The 21,850-nt window shown below is 42.4% G+C and overlaps 2 protein-coding genes across 8 annotated transcripts; both read left to right on the forward strand.

The window, feature by feature from the left end:
* The first annotated feature begins 336 nt into the window (after positions 1–336).
* On the forward strand, positions 337–11,302 carry slc4a1a (solute carrier family 4 member 1a (Diego blood group)). Of its 3 annotated transcripts, XM_042084859.1 has the most exons (23): positions 337–510; positions 1,602–1,658; positions 1,799–1,854; positions 2,181–2,243; positions 2,357–2,460; positions 2,786–2,832; positions 3,022–3,187; positions 3,414–3,549; positions 4,044–4,113; positions 4,232–4,274; positions 4,454–4,638; positions 4,796–5,003; positions 5,157–5,360; positions 6,102–6,250; positions 6,465–6,659; positions 6,930–7,010; positions 7,146–7,175; positions 7,430–7,519; positions 7,636–7,802; positions 7,970–8,211; positions 9,340–9,509; positions 9,666–9,839; positions 10,342–11,302. In XM_042084859.1, the coding sequence occupies exons 2-23, from the start codon at positions 1,632–1,634 to the stop codon at positions 10,417–10,419; spliced, it is 2,685 nt and encodes an 894-aa protein (XP_041940793.1). In that variant the 5' UTR covers positions 337–510; positions 1,602–1,631; the 3' UTR covers positions 10,420–11,302. The 3 variants fall into 3 exon arrangements, with proteins under 3 accessions (XP_041940793.1, XP_041940791.1, XP_041940792.1); XM_042084857.1 differs by having other exon boundaries at positions 6,930–7,175; XM_042084858.1 differs by lacking the exon at positions 2,181–2,243 and having other exon boundaries at positions 338–510; positions 6,930–7,175.
* Positions 11,303–12,144: 842 nt separating this feature from the next.
* ubtf (upstream binding transcription factor) lies at positions 12,145–21,455 on the forward strand. Of its 5 annotated transcripts, none has more exons than XM_042084860.1 (21): positions 12,145–12,687; positions 15,357–15,412; positions 15,499–15,671; positions 15,852–15,935; positions 16,064–16,219; positions 16,520–16,584; positions 16,764–16,890; positions 17,024–17,134; positions 17,258–17,391; positions 17,485–17,626; positions 17,777–17,818; positions 17,963–18,076; positions 18,315–18,476; positions 18,563–18,709; positions 18,838–18,948; positions 19,089–19,177; positions 19,343–19,532; positions 19,700–19,747; positions 19,933–20,001; positions 20,146–20,271; positions 20,380–21,455. In XM_042084860.1, the coding sequence occupies exons 2-21, from the start codon at positions 15,376–15,378 to the stop codon at positions 20,482–20,484; spliced, it is 2,232 nt and encodes a 743-aa protein (XP_041940794.1). In that variant the 5' UTR covers positions 12,145–12,687; positions 15,357–15,375; the 3' UTR covers positions 20,485–21,455. The 5 variants fall into 5 exon arrangements, with proteins under 5 accessions (XP_041940794.1, XP_041940798.1, XP_041940797.1 ...); XM_042084864.1 differs by lacking the exon at positions 12,145–12,687 and adding an exon at positions 12,728–12,931; XM_042084863.1 differs by lacking the exon at positions 12,145–12,687 and adding an exon at positions 12,982–13,005.
* The last annotated feature ends 395 nt before the right edge of the window (positions 21,456–21,850 follow it).

A 21,850-nucleotide genomic window follows, 5' to 3' on the forward strand; every position in this document is an offset into this window, starting at 1 on the left:
TTATTTAGGTTTTGGCCTTTTCAATCCGCGATCACCTTTCATCCAAGTGTTTTCATTATTGATCATTGACACCTCCTTTCATTCAAGTGTTCTCATTATTGATCATTGACACCTCCTTCTCTTCCTCTTCCTGCACTTGCCTGCCTAGCTTGGCCCCCATCTCTGGTTGGCTGAGGGCTGGGGAAGGGCTGGGGTATCCCTGGCTCAAGGTGGGACAGGGCGATAGGGCTGTTTGTCTGCACCCTGGGCCTTATCTGCCCCTTACCTCCCCTTGGTGCTACACGCCTGACGTGGTGGGGGGAGGGGTTCTCTGTAGGGTGCCGTTGCTTTTGCGGAATGGAGTGTAATGCATGACTCAGCTACGTATATTCCATGGGTGTTCCCTCGCTTTTCGACTGGCGCCCTGTTGAGCGTTCTACTACGCCTACGACTGTTCACTTGTACGTTGGGCACATCTCCATACACAGGGGAACCCGCACTCATTGTGCTGTCAGGATCACCTGTCCACAGGTAAGGGAGTGGCTCTATGCTTCAGCACTCAGATATGTCTCCTATATGTCTATGTGTACACAAGAATTGATTGATGATGGATTTGAATGTGCTTAAAGTAATAAGAAGAAAGGTGATTGGGAAAGGTCTGATGTCAGCTTCAAGTCAGTTAGCTAATCATTCGGATGGTTTTAAAATATGTATATTAAGATGCCGTGTCATCTTTCATCTATCTATCTATGACCATCAATCATTTTCTAATTCTATAAAGTTTAAAGGTCTTTCATCATATAACGTTAATGCTTTCATTGACTCTTTAAGCTTTTAAACAGCATCAGCCATTAGGGATAAAATAATTAAGGCTTGGAAACCCTTATTCGTTTAAGGCCTATTCTAACAGCAATTTAAGTGCAATAGCAGTCATTTCAGAATAGAACAGAATAGAATGTTAGTATGATCTCGGTAAGTCGTATGAAGACCGCTCTACATGCTTTTGGAGGGAGATGTTGGTTTGGATAACATCCAACTCAGAACAAACATAATATTAAAACCTCTGAATCTCTTTATAATGGACAATTTTATGGAACTTTATAGTTATCTACTATGATTCTGTTCATACAATTTCAGAACTGGTCAGAATAAACAGTATATTCATTTTTAATCTAAAAAAGAGACTTAAACATAAAACAATGTTCCTCTTTGTACTCAAAATTGGAAAACGTACATTTAATTGTATCAGGTCTAATGAATGAATACATATATTTTATGTTATGGTTCAAGAGTGAGATCAGAAGATATTTAGGTTAATGAAAGTGAATGTTTTGGGTACAGTAAAAGTCCTTAGGTCCTCAGCCTTTAAGCAGCATTTATATTGGCATGTGTTGGAGGAGATAATTTTCAGCATTTTTGAAGGGTGTAACGTTAGCAAAGAGATAAGAGAAGCAATACCTCCATGCAAACCATTCACCATCAACATACCTTCTAGCCTCTGTTGTCTGACTTTTAAAAGTTTAGAAGACTTTAGACTTTTCAGACTATAGCTGATTTGGCAATGCTTGTTTGTGTGTTCTGACAAAGCTGGTTATGAGCTAACTTGTTGTGTTTCTGCACAGGCATAAAGAGGAGCACAGAAAGACTTGCTGATGGAAGGGGCTCCAACCTTTGAAGGGGTAAATAACATTTGCATTTATTAACAACTTCAGAAGACAACACAAGCATCTTTCTTTCAGTATATTTACCATGTCCATTATATTTGACTCCTCTATCTATCTATCTATCTATCTATCTATCTATCTATCTATCTATCTAGGACAATGACTTGTCCTTTGAGGACAGCGATTCTCCCTTTCCATCACCACTACGTCTGTGAGTCACTTGATACACACACACAGACACACACACACACACACACACACACACAGAGACACACACACACACACTTTTCTTCAGAAGACCCCAAAGCTGTCCAGCAAGTGAGTGACAGGGTTTTGTATCTCCTTGTGGTAGAAGGCAGAATTGCAGGAGCTGGTCTCTCCTCCCATCTAGAGAGATAAGGAAGCCTGAATGAGGCCTGTTGCCTGCCAGTTCGTTATCAGACAGTGAGGGTAGTGGTCTCATAGCTCAGCAGCTACTACAAGCACCAGCACTAGATACTGACAACTAGAAGGTGGTACATTTTCTCTCCTTGTCAGGCCTGCCTTTCACCAGCTTATAAGGAGACAGGGAGCACTCTGGTCTGTTGTGCGTAAGATCTGGTGAGACTTGGTTGTGGTGGTGTGTGTTGCTGTGGTGGTTAGTGAGTAGGACTCCTGCTACGCCTCATTGGGGCCAATCTCACCTGTGTGTGTCCCACTCACCTTCCCCGCAGGACCCCGCCAGGGCACCAGGGGGGGTATGACCTGGAGCAGAGGCGGCAGGAGGAAGAAGAGGAGCAGCCTGTCGAGAGTTTCATCGTCCGCGCTGACCCCGAGGGTGAGCTAGGCACATGTACTCAAGCATAAAGAGTTTCATGAAACACATGTTTTACACTAGCATATGAGTTTATTAGAGCACACCAAAAGACAAACATTTTGAATAGTCCAAGTAAACAGTGCAGAGTTTAGACTGCTTGAAGTGCTCAAGCTCCAAGGTGATTGGGTAATCTTGCATGAATATGTGTGATAGCTTTTTCAATTAGTATTTCCTGCTTTGGCAAAGTATTTCCTTTAGGTTTGTTTTTTGTCATATAGGCTTTCACAACTTAGATTGGTGCACTTGTTCTTCTAATGTAGCATTGCTTTTTGTTTGTGTGTTACAGCTGCATTGAATTACAACACCAATGCAACAACCAGAGGAGATGCTCAGGTATCTTCACCCATGGCCCAAGCACCCAAACCACACACAAAAAACACATACACAACAACATATACTCTCACAACGCAAACAAACAGAAGACATTTCAGTCATATATTGTTGTTGTCATTGTGGCGTGTGTGCATGTGTGTGTGTGTGTGTGTGTGTGTGTGTGTGTGTGTGTTTCACTCTGTATCCCAGGCCTACGTGGAGCTGAACGAGCTCAAAGGGGGGATGTGGCAGGAGACGGGACGATGGGCCGGCTACGAGGAGAGCTACAACCCAGCCTCCAGGAAGTGGGGGTCATCCCACATCTCCTACCTGACCTTCAAAAGCCTGATCCAACTCCGCAAGGCCATGAGCAGCGGTGAGGCAACAGCGCAGGACGGATCACAGAACACTTTCAGGGAACACACCGTGTTGTTCTTAGAACTAAATCACTCTGACTTTAGGTGTTAGCTGCTACATGAATTGTTGCCTGGTTAATTGCAGTTGGTAAATAAGGAAAGTATAGGTCTTGCAATCTCTGTGTCTTTTGTTTTTAAGATGACGTGATGGTTACTTGTGTCCATCTCCATGTTCTTTTCCTTCAGGTGCGATCATTTTGGACCTTGATGAAAGCAGCTTGTCTGGTGTACTGGAAAAGCTTGTTGATGAGCTGATGAACAAAGGAGAGATACGCCCCAATGACCGTGACCCCCTGCTGAGTGCATTACAACAGAGACGCAGGTACAAACGCAGGGACAACAGACACATGGACCAACATCAGTCACTCACTCAACATCACTCCAACTCATCTAAAAATGATTGATCAAGTTATGACACATTTGAATGATTAACCTGTACTGTTGTTATCACACTGTGCCATTCGCTTTATTCACCTGGCGGCTAGAACGAGGTTACAGGGTACACTTGCCCTTCACACTTCAGTCCAGCAGATGATGGTAATTCACTCCGTTTGCAAACTACCAAAAAAAACTCACTGAAGAAGAAGAAGAAGGTTACTTTGGCAGGTCTTTTACTGTATATGGGCAGGCCAGCGAACCCTTCTTATTTTTCTGTGAGCTTTCTGGTAGTTTGCAAACGGAGTGCATTACCACCATCTGCTGGACTGAAGTGTGATGGCAAGTGTACCCTGTAGCCTCGTCCTGGCCACCGGGTGAATAAGGCGAATTGTGTTCGCGCACTCACTCTCCTCTGTGTGTTCGTTCGCACTATCTTAGTCAAGCAGAGAGCGGTACTGGAGCCCCTGGTGGAGACATTGAAATGCAGACCTTCTCAGTGACCAAGCAGGTATCACTTCATCTGACCGCACCGTCTCTCTCTGTCTCCATGTTCCTCCTGTCTGCGAAGTGGTCTACTGTGCTGTCTTCTGACTATCGTAACTTCCCCCTCTTTCTCTCTTGCCTAGCGAGACTCTGCTGAGGCTGTGGAGGCTTCTGTTGTTCTCTCAGGTATGTAGTGTGTGTCTGTCTTCTTCAATGATATCTGACACATCTGAAATGAAAATTGTCTCTTAAAATGGGTTAAAAATGGGTGTTGTGAATCTTGAACAGTGGAAGTATTGTAAAATAATATGGAGATATTGCGTGCATGCTGTACTGTGTGTTTGTATGTGTGCTGTGCACTGCAGGAATGGTGGAAACTCTGCAGAAACCAGCTGTGGCTTTTGCCAGGTTGAGTGACTCTGTGGTGATGGACTCCATCCTGGAGTCTCCAGTGCCTGTGCGCTTCGTGTTTGTTCTTGTGGGGCCCAGCCAGAGCGGACTGGACTTCCATGAGAATGGACGTGCCATGGCCACTCTGATGGCCGACTGGGTGAGATTGGAGGAGGAGGAGGGAAGGGAAGAGTTAAGGGTCGGGAAGAATGGAATTAGTGCAACAGAAATACACATATGACAGGAAAGAAATAAGTAAGAATAAATTCATCAAATGGGGTAATATCACTATTGATTTAAAACCATCTGTCCCATAGGTATTCAGCCTGGAGGCATACCTGGCAAAAAGTGACAAGGAGATAACCAATGCCATTGCTGACTTCATGGACTGCAGCATTGTTATTCCGCCTACTGAGATCCAAGATGAGGCCATGTTGACGCCGATCATTGACTTCCAGCAGAAGATGCTACGGGATCGACTCCGCCCAACTAACACCAGAATTTACTTTGGTCAAAAAGCTCTAGGTCAGCCCTCTTTGCATCGTCTTGTAAATAGCATAATGCGATTGGTATAATCTGTCTACATACTTCTCTGGTTACAACCACAGCGTAATGCATTGAAATGTGTAAAATGTGTAACTTTGATGCTATTCAGTCATTCGTTCCCTGTTTGTGCAGGTCCAAGTGGCCCTGAGGAGCCTCGAGAGGACCCTCTGGCCCGTACAGGGGTGCCGTTTGGAGGAATGATAAACGATATAAAACGCCGCTACCGCCACTACCTCAGTGACTTTACAGATGCTGTGAATGCCCAAGTCCTGGCTGCCGTTATCTTCATCTACTTTGCTGCACTGTCTCCTGCAATCACCTTTGGAGGTCTACTGGGTAAAAGAAACGTTTATCATGAAATGTGCTAATGTTCTTTGTCTTAGATGTCTGTTTACTCATATGTCAACCCTCATTTTGTCTCATGCCTGTCTTTTTTCATCTCTCCTAAGGCCCCATATTTTGTTTACCTATTAGTAAACCTATTTTTTATTTCTCATGCCTGTCATTTGCCTAGCTCAGTGCTAACAGTTCCTGCGCTCATCACTTTTCTGGCCTTATTTTTCTAAACCTCTCTCCAGACCATCTACTCAGCAATAGACCTCTCCAGAATAAGTCCCGCCTCCGTAACTTCCGTATCCATCCAACTTCCTGGCGTCGATTGTCTATGGGAAATAACATGGCGTTTCGAAATATCATACCGGTAAAACATCTGTAGGTAGCGAAGTAGAAAAGGCTGGTGGGCAGATTGGCCTACACACTTCTGCCATCTAGTTTCCACTGGATTTTTTGATTGTCGGTGCCGTTTAAGTAGTATACCATAGACTATACTTCTTAGACGCACCGAAAATCAAAAAATCCAGTGGAAACTAGATGGCAGAAGTGTGTAGACCAATCTGCCCAGCAGCTTTTTCTACTTTGTCACCTACAGAGTTTGACAGGTACGATCTTTCAAAACGCCATGTTATTTCCCATAGACATTTGATGGATACGGAAGTTAGGAGGCAGGACTTATTCTGGAGAGGTCTATGCCTTCAAAACCCACACCTGCTGCCACTGACGTTATTTTGTCCTCACCAGCTGACAAGACAGAGCATATGATGGGTGTGTCGGAGCTGATGATCTCCACCTGCGTGCAAGGTGTCCTCTTTTCCCTTCTGTCCGCTCAGCCTGTCCTGGTCATTGGCTTCACTGGCCCCTTGTTGGTGTTTGAGGAAGCTTTCTTTCAGGTATGACTCAGACACAGACACACAGGTATTATTAGAATTAAAAAATATAAAAACAGGTTTACTGCCAGTTTCAGTCATGTGTGATAACTAAGTATCTATTTGTTTTGTGCATTAGGCACCTTGTGTATTAATTATAAGATTTATAAGATTTAAGATTTAAAATGAATTGAGTTACCTTTATGTACATGTGCTGTTTCTCATTTCTTTCCTTCAGTTTTGCAAGTCGCAGGACATGGAGTACATTGTGGGCCGTATCTGGGTGGGACTCTGGCTGATTGTGATTGTGGTGTTCATTGTGGCCGTGGAGGGTAGCTTCCTAGTCAAGTTCATCTCACGCTTCACCCAGGAGATCTTCTCCATCCTGATCTCCCTCATCTTCATCTATGAGACCTTTTCCAAGCTCATTAGGGTATGGACCACTTTGAATGCTTAGTTCCAGTGTCTTACATGCAAAGCCTAGTCCTAGACTAAAAGAAGAACTTCAGTGGAGATTGTAAAAAACAGTTTAGCTTTTATGACAAGGTGTAATCCATATACCAGCTCTTAAAGTTTAAATAAAAAAGAAATGCTCTTACACAAGTTACACACAGGTACAACAAAGCCAACTCAAGTTTGTCTCTTTCTCCTTTGTTTTCATCTCATTTTGTCACTCTTTCCTCTTAATTCCTCCACCTTGTAGATTTTCAAAGCTCACCCACTGGTTCTGAACTACGAACATCTGAATGAGTCCTTGGATGACCCTTTCCACCTTATTCCTGAAGTTCATAACATCTCACATGATGGTATAAATTTCACTGTTCTAATTCGCCACAAAGAGCGTGCCTACCCCAACACTGCTCTGCTCTCCATGTGCCTTATGTTCGGATGTTTCTTCATTGCCTACTTCCTGCGACAGTTCAAGAATGGAGTCTTCTTTCCAGGCCCGGTAAAAGACATTTGACTTCATCATTAAGTCCATACAAATGTTCACACCAAATTTGAAACATGTGCATCAAGCTGTTCTGAAGTTGTGACACTAGCCTTATCCAAAAATATGTTATTTATTCATATTGATATCAATTATTAGTTGATGTCCAATGCATTACCAAGATAATTGGAGATGAAAGTAAGGTTTGCGGTCTTAGATTTTACTGTATTTACTATTGTGCTTATGCTGAACATTTTCCCTCTTCACCACAGTTACGTCGCATGATTGGAGACTTTGGTGTGCCCATTGCAATTTTCTTCATGATTGCTGTGGACATCTGCATTGAAGACGCCTACACCCAGGTTCGGGAAATCTCACTATAAATACCTCACTATATATATATATATATTAATGGTCAAATCAATTGAGGCAAATCAAAAATCAAATCAACAACAATCATATGTTCTCATCCAAACAGAAACTGGTGGTGCCCAAGGGTCTGACTGTGTCCAACACCTCTGCCAGGGGCTGGATTATCGACCCCATGGGTGAGAAGAAGCCATTCCCAGTGTGGATGATGATAGCTTCAATCGGCCCAGCTCTCCTAGTCTTTATCTTGATCTTCATGGAGTCCCAGATCACCACGTGAGTGTCTGTACCAGTCTGTAGCACTCAACAACTCACTTCAATGGCACTTTATTATTGTTTACAAGCTTGAAGGACTTAAACATTGGTGTTACTGTTGAAGGACAGAAATCTGCACTCATGATTTAATTATGCCTCTTGTTCGCCTTTTTGACTTTCTCGCCCAGGCTGATTGTGAGCAAACCTGAGCGGAAAATGGTAAAGGGATCGGGATTCCACTTTGACCTCCTCCTGCTTGTGGCCATGGGGGGAGCGGCATCCATCTTTGGTGTCCCCTGGCTTAGCGCTGCCACCGTGCGCTCTGTGACGCATGCTAATGCTCTCACTGTCATGACGAAGGGTCCAAAACCTGAGATTGAGAAGGTCTTGGAGCAAAGGATTAGTGGCATTCTGGTGGCCATATTGGTTGGTGAGTGCTGCCTCCTGCTGGTCTCTGAACATCCCAGCGAGTGACTGCCTTGATAAATACATTTAATGAAGTACATTTATGATCCTAATTTCATAGGTGAAATTAGCATTTTTAATATGAATACTAGGTTTTCTCAATCTCATTTCTGGATGTAGGCAGCTGTTTTGGTATTTTGTGATGTTATGTTGATGTTAGGTACTCAGGGCCAGATGTACGTACATTTGCGAACGTAGCGTTATCAGCGCCATGGACACACCGCAGATTGCGAGCGCTGTCAGACCAAGTTTCCGTCGTATTTATCAATCGTTCAATCCTTAGTGTAAACTGCGCCTTTCTCTGCCCTTCTCCGCCCATAAACGCAATTTACGAACGTTCACAACTGAATGGCAGCGCCTACAAGCGCAGTTGAATGAAGTTAACTGATGACAACATTTAAAAAGAATCAAACATTTAGCGATCATGAAATAATACCATACATGATAAGATCACAAGCAGGGAGATAATGAAGATCAGTAGTTCTACTCAAACTACTTGTGCACTTAGGCTATGGAAGATTGGTCAAATCTAGCAAGTAGGAAAGTTTAAGTGAATGACGTGAAAGTGAAAGTAAGACATGCGAAAGGCCAATGAAAGTTAAGGTTGCTTTTGGTAGTACAAATACTTTAACCACAAAAACTGGTGTTCTAAATAGCGATTCTGTTGTCTTTGAAAGGTTCTCTTATTGACGCATTGAACTGCAATGTGGATTAACACCTGCTTTTACAAGGCGGAAGTAGCCTATTTAGGCGCAGAATAGACGTGCGCTTTCAGGAGCAGTCTTTGTACATACCGCGGAATACATAACTAGGCGCTCTTTACTCTTCCCCTCCTATCTTTTTACGCTAAACTCCCACTTTCCCCTGGATCCTCCCATGAATGCATATGCATGACATGACAATCGCAATGTGCCACTTTCAGCTCCCGCGACAGGCAGTTTGCGCTTTTACATCATTGCGGCCTGTTTGTACATACCTCGCAATGATTTTACACGCACATTGCGAAACAAATACGCCTGAAATGGGCGCAAAAGCGTTAGTACATCTGGCCCTCAGCCCTCAGACAGATCTTGTTTATTCCCCATCTTCTAAGGTATATCACTTCTAATGGAGCCAATCCTGAAGATGATTCCCATGACGGCCCTGTTTGGTATTTTCCTTTACATGGGTATTACATCTCTGCAAGGCATCCAGCTTTGGGACCGAATATTGCTCCTTATTGTACCAAAGAAATACCACCCCAACCTGCCCTATGCTACCAGGGTAATGCAACGGTGCCACTTTTATCATGTCATGTTGCTCATCCATTTTGTTTTGTTGCATGCATTGCCAGCATTTCTCATGGACATCTTAATGTTTTAACTATATTTGTCTGTCAATGGTGGTGTTCTAGCTTAACTGTTCTCTTTTTTTGTACAGGTGCCCATTCTCAAGATGCACCTGTTCACAATAATCCAGATTGTGTGCCTGGGTATCCTGTGGGCAGTGAAGTCCAGCCCTGTCTCTCTGGCCCTGCCCTTCATCCTCATCCTCACCATCCCGCTCCGTATGCTGATGACTGGAACTCTCTTCACCAACTTTGAGATGAAATGCGTGAGTGTTTGAGGCTGTTGGAGCAGAGTTTTGAGTTTATTTTATTTGCTAGAATGTTATATCATATGTGCACTTATTTGAAATGTATATGAAATAGAAACATCAATATTTGAATATCCATGTGTGTTATGGTTTGTAGTATTTATTTATTTTCATTAGGCAATTGATTGAATTGACATTGTTGTTTATTATTGCCATTCTCCTAAATGTACCAATTTTTTTTAATTGTTTACTGTTAAATGTAACTATTGTATTGTTATTTGTATGTCACTTTGGACAAAAGTGTCTGCTAAATACCATAACCATAGAAAACCATAAAGATCAATCTTGCCGGCAAGCTTTGATATGTTTACTGACCCATGTTGGTAGTACAGCAGTAACAAATATCAAATCTAATAATGTGCAGAGAATGGGTAGTATTTGATTATTCAAGCAATTTGAACTCCCATCCCCATGATAACACATGTGCTTTGATTAATGACTTGATTTCATATCTCCTCAGCTGGATGCTGACGATGTCAAAGTGGTGCTGGAGGAAGAGCCAGGAGTCGATGTGTATTCGGAGTCCCCACTGCCCTAAGAGTCCACCCTTCACAGCAGAATTAGGGTGCTTTACCTGGCTGTCTCTCAATGAACATCACCATAGCCAGCTGTCAAAAATAGTTTTTGGCTTTACACATTTGGCAACAAATAGTGTACAAACCGTCTGTCAACTGACACGTGTACATACAAATTTATCAAGGGAAATTACAACATTATACCAATCATAGAATCTTTCAGGCAGTCTGGACTTGGCCTTCATCATGTGAATGTTAGTATTACTGACTGCCATCAATTGGACCAAAAACGTGTATATGTCAAAGCAGTGTCCATCACATATCCTTTGCTTGTGTGAAATAGAAAAGGATTACATTTCAATTTTATGTTGACAGCAAGTCTTACAAAATTGACACAAGATCCTCACATTTCAGTGCTGTTGTGTATTAGATATGAGCAAATTATTTCAACTCTTTAGTGCATTTGGAATTCATGTGAGCTTTGCTTCATGTTATGTTATGTAACATACCATATGTTAGTTTACTTATACTTTGAGAGTGGTGTTGGCTGGGAGATTGCATTTGGAGCAATAGCCATATCAATTAGGGTCCTTATTGGGGCCCTCTTTTCTTACAAAAAAGGTCATTGCCAATAAATAAAGGTCAGTGCTGAATGGAATGTTTAGGTTATTAAGAAATCACTGTTTATTAAATATAGCTTTAGCCTGTTTTTGGATAAAGTTCTAGGGATATGCCTTAGTAAATCTTGTCTGTAAATACCTCTGATCAAAACCTATCAAGTGTTTGTCTTGCATCTCCATCAGGTCATTAGCAAACATGACTGATGTACATTTAATCTGTATTTTCTACCAGTGTGCTAATTATTGACTGTTGCCCGAGTTATAAATAAAGTTAAATTAAAACCTATCCTGAATTTTTCATTTTCATATCCAGTAGTCTTTAGCCCTGAAACAGACATATACACACAAACTTCATTCTGTCCCAAGTGTTTTATTAAATTTTACATTATGTACAAATTAATGTAGTCAAATACTTAAAGGCACACTATGCAGGTTTTTTAGCTTAATATGCAAGCTTAGTTTAGCTTCATTTACCAGCTTCAGAGTCATTGGAATGGTTATACGACTTTTTTCGGGCTGAATGGTCGTCGTCTTGCTTCCCCCTAGCGCCTGTGAGCGGAATAAACACCCTTGCAACTTTGGGCCGACGGCCTCAGTGTCAGGAAGTATAAGTGTAACGAATTGCTTTACTGCATTCAAATACACATACACGCCAGGCACTGGCTAGAAAAACGTAGCGATGGAGTTTTGGACATTCGTCATGACAGAGCAAGCGAAAAATAAGCAAAAACCGAAAGAAAAAAAAAACAGTAAGGAAATTGCCAATACTGCATAGTTTACCTTTAAACACACTCACACACACTCCACAAGTACTCCTCAAAGCAGTTGGAAGAAGGCTTGCCTGACATCAACAGTTTGAGTTGAGCAGCGTGACATATCAACAAACTCAGTGCAAAATCTGCCACCCCTCTGATGTTACAACCAAGCTGTGCTCTTATTGGAAAGTCATTTGTTTTCAGAGAGAAGCGCAGCCTTGATTGGATGAGGTAGGTAACGCCCACAAATAGACAAGGTGGAGTTGAAAGAAATTACATGGAGAAAAAATAGCTGTCAAATAGACTTTGCTAAATAAGCGGGTGGTATTTAAAAAGTACACTGCATCAGGAATTTGTAGCCTACATAGAAAGTGCAACAGTTTCGCTTTCGAAATCAATAGAGCAAAAACACTACAGATAATGTCCATTTCTCGCAAACATGTAGCCTATCCCGCAAACATATCGCATGTCAGTTTTTATAACTTTATTGCGAATCGTTTCAGTTTACTTTGCCAAGCTAAGTAGCCTAAAACTAGATACATGATCAACCGTTACTTTAAGTAGGCTACAACGCATGTCAAGTGAGCGTTGTGGAAGCTATCGTAGTCTAACCGTTATTCTACAGAAGCATCATGCAGGAGTTCTCGCAAAAATCTAAATCGGCACTCAGGAGCACGAGCATGATGCTGGCGGCAGCCGAAGAGAGAGCGAAAATGTGGATGTCTCTGGGAAGAGAAATGGTCGGATCGAGAAGGTTGCGCGCTGAGTGGAGAGAGCGAGCGAGTGAAATGGAGGCGGGGGGAAGTTCCCATCTCTGCGGGGACTGGAACACCAGCGCCCTGGACCGACAGCGCAGTGCTGGCTAACATTCAACCCTCCCCTTGTTCCACAACCAGTTCCACACACGCAGCGACAGGTAGGGTTCACCGCCGCCTCCCACGTTCTACTAATCGACAGTTTGATAAACAAACCTTTTAGAAAAACATTTATGTAGTGACACAATTCGAAATCATGACAGCCGATTGCACCGAGTTTGTTTTTATTTTCTTATGCGGTTGAGTTTCAAAAAATGCCTAATTTAAAACAATGTGCTATGTTGCGTGGACCAGAAGGCAGCACACCGTGGTCGCCATACCCGAATTTCTTGTCTTGCGACTGGGGTAAGAGAGAGCCGATGTGCATCGTATAAACCACGTGTGTAGTTTTGGAATATGCTGAAAGTCAACCAAAATATGTAAGTGTAGCGTACATTATCGCTAACTGTGTGTTTGGAAGTGTGTTTGATGAGTCGACTACGTTTCCGCGCCGAGTCAAGTCTCCATGAGGCTGATCAAGGAACAGCCAACCGTCTCTGGTTAGCCAACAGGGAGCTCGGTTAAATATCTCACCGTGTAGGTTTGCCTTCTCGAGCACCCGTCAGTAGAACCGCCAAAGCAGAGTTTAGACAATTCTACCGTTCTCTGGGCAGTCGCACATATTCGAAGAAAAGATAAGGTTAGTCTCAATCTACTATTTTATACAAAATAATATATATTTTTTGTTCTTTGTGTATTGTGTCGACTAGACGGACAATGTCTTGCTTCGGTTGAATCAAGCTCTCGCCATGCCTGGCTTTAGTATGGCGGCTCTAGAACCATCGTCACGCCAGAGCACTGGTATCTGTCTCGGATGTAACATTTTTTCCTTCGCTACACCTGAATATTGCTATTTTTCCCGCGGACGTTGAGAATTTTAACATATTTTGAACCATTTACTTAAGTCGACGAAGACCATGATTATTTACTGTGTGCAGTCCAAGTTATTTCTATTTATTTTGTAGTTTCACCTTCCATGGCTTTGAACAGTCTGCTGTAGCCTACAGACCACCGCCATACGGGTTCATTCGCCTGTTTCAATCCCCTGAACTCGAGAGTTTCCGCGCTGTTACTATAATACGAGTTTATAATACATGGAGCATTAACATGTATAGGGGGTTGTAGGCATACTTCCCCCCTGGTATTTCATTACTCTTTTAATAGCCAAAGCGTCTGGTTCTCCGTCAAGCCTGATCTAGTTGTAGCCGGCTGTGTAGCCGTAACCTTGGTCAATGTTTGGGTCGCTAAGGGTTTGCATTTCACCGCCAATCTAGAACCATTTTTATTTACGCGTATCAAGTAAACTTTAAAAGACACCCGGGAACATAGTCCTCAATTGTTACTTGAACTATCTACAATTACTGCTTCACGGATTTATTTTTGTAGCGTGTCTCGCAATTTCCAGTCATTTTGTTATGCGCCATGGCTGTGTAAACCCTGGTCATTAAGAACTCACTGACGTCCCAACAAACTGACTTTGCATCTAGCCAAATATTCTTAAAATCATTGTGAATGAAACATTCGTAATACATGTAGCTCGTAGTCGTGACATATTCTAAAATATCAGTGAGCTGACGAAGGGTCTGGTTACTTGGTACGATGGAAACTAAACAAATCTACACCCTGACTGTTTTCCCCACTGAAGGTGCGGGAGAGGGCTGGAGAGACCGACGCCATTACAGGCTCTCATTCGACAACGCCTCGCTTGAGAAATATTCATGTTATTTCAGGCGTAAACATACGCGAATTGCTTGCTAAGTGACACTTTTGGACCATAATGACGAAAAGTCTTTGAATGAGCCGATAGTTTTATTCGAAGAACGAAATGCGTTCGTCCATGATCGGTCGGCTGAGCTGAAGGACGAGGGCAGATGTCCATGGCGGAAACGAGCTCCGCGCCCTGTTGGTTGTGAGGCTGTGTCGAGTGGTGCAGTATGGAGTATGTTCCCTGGCCACCTTTCCCCCCTCGACGGAGACCGAAAGCAGAGCCCCCGTCCTTGGTCAGCTGGTTGCCTACAGCTGCCTGTCGTCCAAATGCTCGCTTCCTCTTTCCGTGGTTCCTCCCAGCGCCCATTCGTCCCGAAAAAAATCCTCCATACGAGAGCCGACTTCGGTGGAATGGTCGACACAAAAGGCGTATACTGGAGTTGTTGAGTGGCTAAAATGTAACGTTTACGTTCCTAGAGCCGAAAGAAAAGTGAGTGTTACAAAGCATAGCCGTAGTCGCTGCCCTCTGCTGAGTTATTTGAGATTTGAAGCCGTCACAAGCAATAGGCTCTGTCTCACGATGCAGCGTAAACGGTTAGGGGCGGTGTAATGAACATCTTCTATTATGTGTTGGGGTGGATTTCAGTTCCCTGATTTAAATAAGCATAGTCAACTTATTCATTTAATAAGTCAAAAAGTTTTAAAATAAGAAGCAGTGTTTTTATATGGCCCGTCTGTGTACCTTATTTATGAAAATATATGTACCTTTTATGAAACTATTCACACGACGTTCTTGATATGGTAGAGCTAGTATACGAATCGGTAAGAATGCGCTCAGTGAAGACATCGCAAGGTGATATTGAAAAACACCCAAAGCATGCACTATGTAATTTGAAACTCAATTTCACTATCGGACAGTTTGCCGTTCCATTTTATAGGGCAGAATTTGATTTGAGTTAATTTGTATATTGGGAAAATGTACACAATTAACATATTTGTATTGTGTATTTGTTTGCTCCCTCAGATAAAGAAGATAGTTGAAAATGAATGGAGACATGGATGCCTCCACTAAAGACCAAGGTGGGCTTAACTGTAATTCATTTGCACTGTGTTTCCTATCTTTGAGGTATATTACATTGACAGATAACCTGTATTCCTGTTTGTAGTGTGGTCTCAGGATGATATGTTGAAACTCCTGGATTCCATGAAGGTGAACCTGCCACAGTTGGACATCACCAAATATAAGACATCAGAGTCCCACCTGAACTGGGAGAAGGTGGCTTTCAACTCCTACACTGCAGAGATGTGCAAGCAGAAATGGCAGGAAGTCTCTAAAGAGGTCAGTCAACTCCACAAGCTGCTGAAAGTCTTAAACATTTTTCATGAAGATGATCTATTTAGTGTATTTCTGTTAGAGTATTTTGATGGGATTGTGAAGTGTGACAGTTATTTTTAACAGTTATCAGTGTGTTAAAATATATCATTTTAATTATAATAATTATTTTGTTTTCAACCTTAGGTACGCAAATTCCGTACATTAACAGAGATAATAATAGATGCACAGGATTGCATCAAGAATCCCTTCAAGGGCAAGAAACTGAAGGTATGTCTGTTTCGACGTATTCTCTTAACATAACTTTTACTCAGTGGTGTAATTATGTGACTGTAGTGTTTATTAAAATGGAACAACGGTTTTGCCTCATTAGTTATCTCTGTCCTATTCTTTTGTAGAAACATCCCGACTTTCCCAAGAAGCCTTTGACGCCATACTTTCGTTTTTTTATGGAAAAGAGGGCGAAGTATGCAAAGCTACACCCTGAAATGAGCAATCTTGACCTAACAAAGATTCTCTCCAAGAAATACAAAGAGTTGCCAGAGCGCAAGAAGGTGAGGAAGATAATCTGAGACTAGATGGAAGACTAAATGAAACAATTTCAGTGTTGCATCCACCTGACCTGATCCTGTTTTGTTTTGTAAACTACTACTGAGTGTTTTTTTTTTTTTTACTGCCTGTTTACATCTACTTTTCAAAGTGACCTTCTTGAGAAGTCTGCAAAATAGGCTACTGGTTAGAAAAATAGTGGAATGTAAATGTAGCCCTGTTTTTCCATTTGTTTATCTCACTTTGATATTTAATTTTTACCACTTAGTGAACGTCTTTTAATCAGATTTTGGTTCTGTCTACAGGCAAAGTATGTTCAGGACTTTCTGAAGGACAAGGAAACGTTTGAGCAGAGTATGCATAAGTTCAGGTATGGATGTGTGGGCGTTGACCCAACTGAATAGTGTTCTATCAATTTCCGGAGATTTGTACTGGTATTACTATATAAATATCTCCAGGTAGCTTACATTTCTAGCTTCTATTAGAATTGTGCCTGTGTGGGCTTGTGGTTTTGATTGATTGTGTTTATGTGTATGGTTGTTTATATAGAGAACTACATCCAGACCTGTTAGAGAGCTTGACGAAGAAAGGTTCCAATGTCCCTGAGAAGCCCAAGACACCACAACAGCTGTGGTACAACCATGAAAAGAAGGCCTTCCTTAAAACAACCCCAAGTGTAGGTTTCTTCACTCTAAACACAACACACGCACGCACACACGCACACACACACACACACACAGACACACACACATCCCGAGTATATTAAGAAACCTGGCTAAAACGGTGTGTAACTCTTTATTTGTATTTAGGCAACAACCAAAGACATAAAGGACAGCTTGGGAAAACAGTGGACACAGCTCTCAGACAAGAAGAGACTTAAGTGGATCGCTAAGTCTCTAGAGCAGCATAAACTATATGAAGTAAGCCAAAAGTTTGTGACAACTGTTGCATTGGGTTTTCCCATCTTGTTTTTCAACAAGTAATAAGATTCCCAATTCCGTTATGTAATAATAGCCTTCTGACCCCTCTGGTCTTGTCCTCAGGAGACAATGCGAGATTTCATCCAGCAGCACCCGGAGCTTAATATGACGGAGGAGGACATTGTGAAGTCCACCCTGACCAAGGCTGAGCGACAGCTAAAAGACAAATTTGACGGCCGACCGGATAAGCCTCCACCGTAAGTGCCACTTTCTCTTGTACATTTTATTTTACATGTTTCTCTCATATGGAAAAGGGACAGCAAAAAGGGTTACTTTGGTGTTCTCCATAGGAACGGTTACTCCATGTTCTGTGCCGAGTTGATGTCCAGCATGAAGGATGTGCCTAGCACAGAACGCATGGTCATGTGCAGCCAGCGGTGGAAGCTGCTCAAACAAGGCGAGAAGGACGGTTATCAGAAGCGCTGTGAACAGGTTTACACACTCATATTATCAAGAAACTAAAGCCATGTGTACAACACACACACACACACACACACAGATACATTTTATGAATATACTCACCTGTGGTATTTACTGTTTGTTTACAGCTTCAAGCTTATGGTTTTTGTCCTTTGTTTACAGAGAAAGAAAGAGTATGAAGTAGAAATGAACCGCTTCCTTCTTGTAAGTATTGAGTTACACATTTGTAGTTGCCTGTGATACTACATATAGGTTTTTTGTCTGGCGTATGTGCTATATCGCACCTTGGTGTATAGAGCATGTCTGATAACTTTATCAATTTCTGTCTTTCTTGTATGTGTGGCACAGAGTATATCTGAAGAGGAGCAACAGAGAGTTCTAGGAGAGTATAAGATGGCAGGCTTTAAAAAGAGCAGTGGGGTCAGCAGTCCGTCCATTAAAAAGAAAACCTCCAAAGCCAAGGTCAGTCAAGTTACCATTTCATTCATACTCTTACCACACTTGTTACAGTGTCCTTTGAAAGGTGTGTGTGTGTGTGTGTGTGTGTGTGTGTGTGTGTGTGTTGGTGGGGGGTGGGGGGGTTGCATTATTCTTTCCTCTTATACTGAGACACTTTCAAATATTTGTTTGATATATTTTCCACCTTGGACTCTCTTCACTCCTCAACTGCTTATTTCACTTTTTGCCTCGTCCCCTCCAGGCACAGAGTGGCCCAGACAAGCCCAAACGGCCCATCTCGGCTATGTTCATCTTTGCGGAGGAAAAACGGCCTAAGCTCAAGCACGAAAGGCCTGACCTCTCTGAGAGTGAACTCAGCAGGCAACTTGCTCGCGTGTGGAACGACCTTCCAGAGAAGAAAAAGGTAAAGACAAAGAAACTGAAAATTCAGAAGACCGGCTGAGTTCTTAGCAGAGTACATTTGAGATTTACTGCATCGTATGTCTTCAGGAGAAGTACAAGAACCTAGAGGCAACCCTAAAGGCACAGACAGAGAAGGCGGCACAGGAAGAGAAGAGCAAGCTGCCAGAAACCCCCAAGAACGCTCAGGAGATTTGGCAGCAGAGTGTCATTGGTGACTACCTTGCCAAATTTAAGGTATTACCTCTGTCTGACTCTTTTTTTGGAGTTGTATAAAACATAGACTGAGGTTGTGGTAAGCCCTGGTTCAAATTGTAGTCAGTAAATAATTAATAAGGCCTATGTTTGTTCGTTCTTTCCCCAAGAATGATCGGCCCAAGGCCCAGAAAGCCATGGAGAGCTGCTGGAACACCATGGAGAAGAAGGAGAAGATTCTGTGGATCAAAAAGGCGGCTGAGGACCAGAAGCGATATGAGGTGTGTAAGGAACCCAAGCCCTATGTTTCTCTTGAAGATCTGCTTTGCAATAAGTGTAAGATTAAAAGAATTGCTTGTCATACATCCTGATATAGTTAGGGTGTAATTAACCAGAGCCCACCCCCACTTAATTTTGACAGAGAGAGTTAAGCGAGATGCGAGCCCCACCTCCGGTGATTGTTCCAGGCAAGAAGATGAAGTTTGAGGGCGAGCCCAAGAAGCCCCCATCGTAAGTATCTCTCAATACACTGTGTGTGTGTGTGTGTGTGTGTGTGTGTGTGTACATATGTCTCATCCATGCTTTTTAAATCAGCTGTTAGCAGTGACCTACAGGTGACTGCATAAAGTGCTCTTAAATGCGCCTGCCCCTGAGAGTGCTTTTACTGTTCCGCAGGAATGGCTATCAAAAGTTCTCTCAGGAGATGCTGTCCAACGGTGAGCTCAACCACCTCCCTATGAAAGAGCGCATGGCTGAGATTGGGGGCCGTTGGCAGAGGCTCCCACAGAAGGAGAAGGACCGATACAAGAAGATTGCTGAGGAGAAGCAGAGGCAGTACAAGGGGCTACTGGAAGAGTGGCTGGCGGTGGGTACCACTACGTGCCACACCACATTATGCATCCTGCTCTGTTACACAACTTGTGAAATAAAATCCTGATTGCATGCTAGGAAACCTGTTCTCCAGTCATATGTAAAGCCCATCAGTTGAATGCAGTGTTTCTCATAGTTCTCTTTTCCTGAATTTGTTTGCAGAGTTTGTCCTCACAGGAGAGAGCCACCTACAAGGAGTATAACTCACAGGTAAGTTCTTTATTTGAGTTTTTTATTGTATTGATTTTTTAAAATCTTACTTTTTAATTATTTAGATGGTACAAAAAATGCACAAATGTGTTTAAGACTAGTAGGCTGGGCAATAATAATAATAATAATAATAATAACTAATTTATTTTCTTAACTGACTTTTCTTCTTTGTTCTTCCATGATAGAAAAGAAAGAGCACAGCAAAGCCCGGTGGCACAACTGCTAAGGTGAAACCTAAGGCAAGGAAGAAGTCGGTGAGTTGTGCTTATTTCTATTCAATGTAAAAATATAAAATTACCACTATAGTTGAAGACGGTGCTGATTTTTAGCAGAGCTTTTGTTGATGTAGTAGTCCAGTCTTGTTTAAAACAAGGTCCGTATTTTTCTGTCACGGCCAGGTTTCAGAGGAAGAGGACGAAGAGGACGAAGATGATGATGATGAAGAGGAGGAGGAGAAAGAGTCTGAAGAGGACTCATCCAGCGCAGAGGACAGTGATGAAGAGGACGACGATGACAATGATGATGTAAGGCTGTGTTTGTTATATAAGATGCCTAATAAGGGTACTCAGATCAATGTGGAACATTTGGGGGTCCTACTGTCTGTTTGATGTATGTCATCCTTCCTCACACAGAATGATGACGATGACGATGAAGAGGCGGACGATAAAGAGAACAAATCCGAAAGCAGCAGTGCTAGCTCTCAGGACTCATCAGGTTCCGGGTCGGACTCTGAGTGAGCCAGGTCGGCTCACTTCTGACCCTAGAGACTTCAGAGCAGCGCCCAAGCTGAGCCATGAGTTGCACAGGCAGGCTCTCTGAACCTGTCCTGCACTCCTCCAACCACAAGGGGGAGCACTCCCTCTGCACCACGTCCACACGGTGTCATCCACCTTTATTGTTCATCTGTTGCGTCCCCCCCTTCCGGTTGTTCAGTCCACCGTGGCAAAATCATTGGGCAAAATTATTTGAACCGATGACCCAGACCAGCTTACACCTCAGCTTTTCAAATTCCCTTTGGCTTGTCAGGTGGCTTGACAGTGCTAAATGGGTCCTTGTGGTTTTCTATAGGAAACTGGCTTCAGTTTTGTGATTGCAGTTGTATTTGGGACGCAGTTATTCACACCCTAATCTGACGTTCCGTACATGTCTCATCCTGAGCCAAAGAATCTGTCTGTCCACATGGTTATGTCAAGAAGTGCAGGGGACCAAATAATTGCACTCTAAGAATGTGCTCTGTTTGTTCATCTCCACCGCCATCTTCTTGTTTCTTTTCTTTGTAGCTGCTCCGTTACCTCCGGTCCATTTCTCGTTTCCAGTGATTGATTGTTTGTTGTTCAAAAACTATTTGGTTCATGATGATGTGGTGTCTTCAGGAAAATTGAAGCCATTTTGAATGTTCCCCCAGTGAAAGGACACAGTTACCGGACTGATTGTGCAGTTTATTTATAAGGCACCTGTCCTTGGTCTGGTTTGTATGGACCACAAATCTGTCCTGTGTAGGGACACCCTCACGTTCAAGAGGAGATCTGGTTATTTTTCTGTAGAAAGCAAAGGTTTTGACCACCGGCAGGCTGAATAGCCGTTCCAATGGCCTCAGAAATGGTAGAAATGGATTAAGCAATGTTAAGTTTTGATATTAATGTAACTATGATCTCAGTGATCAAACTTCTATGAGGCTTTTTTCTTGACTTGGGGTATATATATATATATATATATATATATATATATATGTATATATATGTGTGTGTGTGTATATTTATATATACATACATATATAGTTTTTATTTTTTGGCTAGCTGATGCACATTTGTTCTCTTCCATCCAACCACTGTTTTGTTTTTATCTGATACTGCTTACTTGGTTCTATTCTTTTAATTTTTAAAAAAAAATTTCTTTAAATTTTTTAAAAGTGACTGACATACATTGGAGCCCCTCCCCTCATCTAAATACTGTGCACTTAATCTTGAATCTAAAAGATTTGCCTTGCCCACTGTCACCGCATTTAGGTACAACATACACACACACACACACCAAACTCCATGTCCAAATCCATGTCTGGTCAAGGAAACGAGTCTTGTACGATTCATGAATGTAGATGGATGC

Source organism: Alosa sapidissima, chromosome 3, assembly GCF_018492685.1.
Source record: "Alosa sapidissima isolate fAloSap1 chromosome 3, fAloSap1.pri, whole genome shotgun sequence".
Lineage (NCBI taxonomy): Eukaryota > Metazoa > Chordata > Actinopteri > Clupeiformes > Clupeidae > Alosa > Alosa sapidissima.

Coding starts and splice junctions, on each gene's coding strand:
- slc4a1a (XM_042084857.1), top strand. CDS start 1,632: ATGGAAGGGGCTCCAACCTTTGAAGGG. Junction 2,461..2,785: donor CGTCCGCGCTGACCCCGAGG/GTGAGCTAGGCA, acceptor TGTGTGTTACAG/CTGCATTGAATTACAACACC. Junction 5,004..5,156: donor CTTTGGTCAAAAAGCTCTAG/GTCAGCCCTCTT, acceptor CTGTTTGTGCAG/GTCCAAGTGGCCCTGAGGAG.
- ubtf (XM_042084860.1), top strand. CDS start 15,376: ATGAATGGAGACATGGATGCCTCCACTAAAGACCAAG. Junction 17,627..17,776: donor ATCAGAAGCGCTGTGAACAG/GTTTACACACTC, acceptor CTTTGTTTACAG/AGAAAGAAAGAGTATGAAGT. Junction 19,533..19,699: donor TACTGGAAGAGTGGCTGGCG/GTGGGTACCACT, acceptor ATTTGTTTGCAG/AGTTTGTCCTCACAGGAGAG.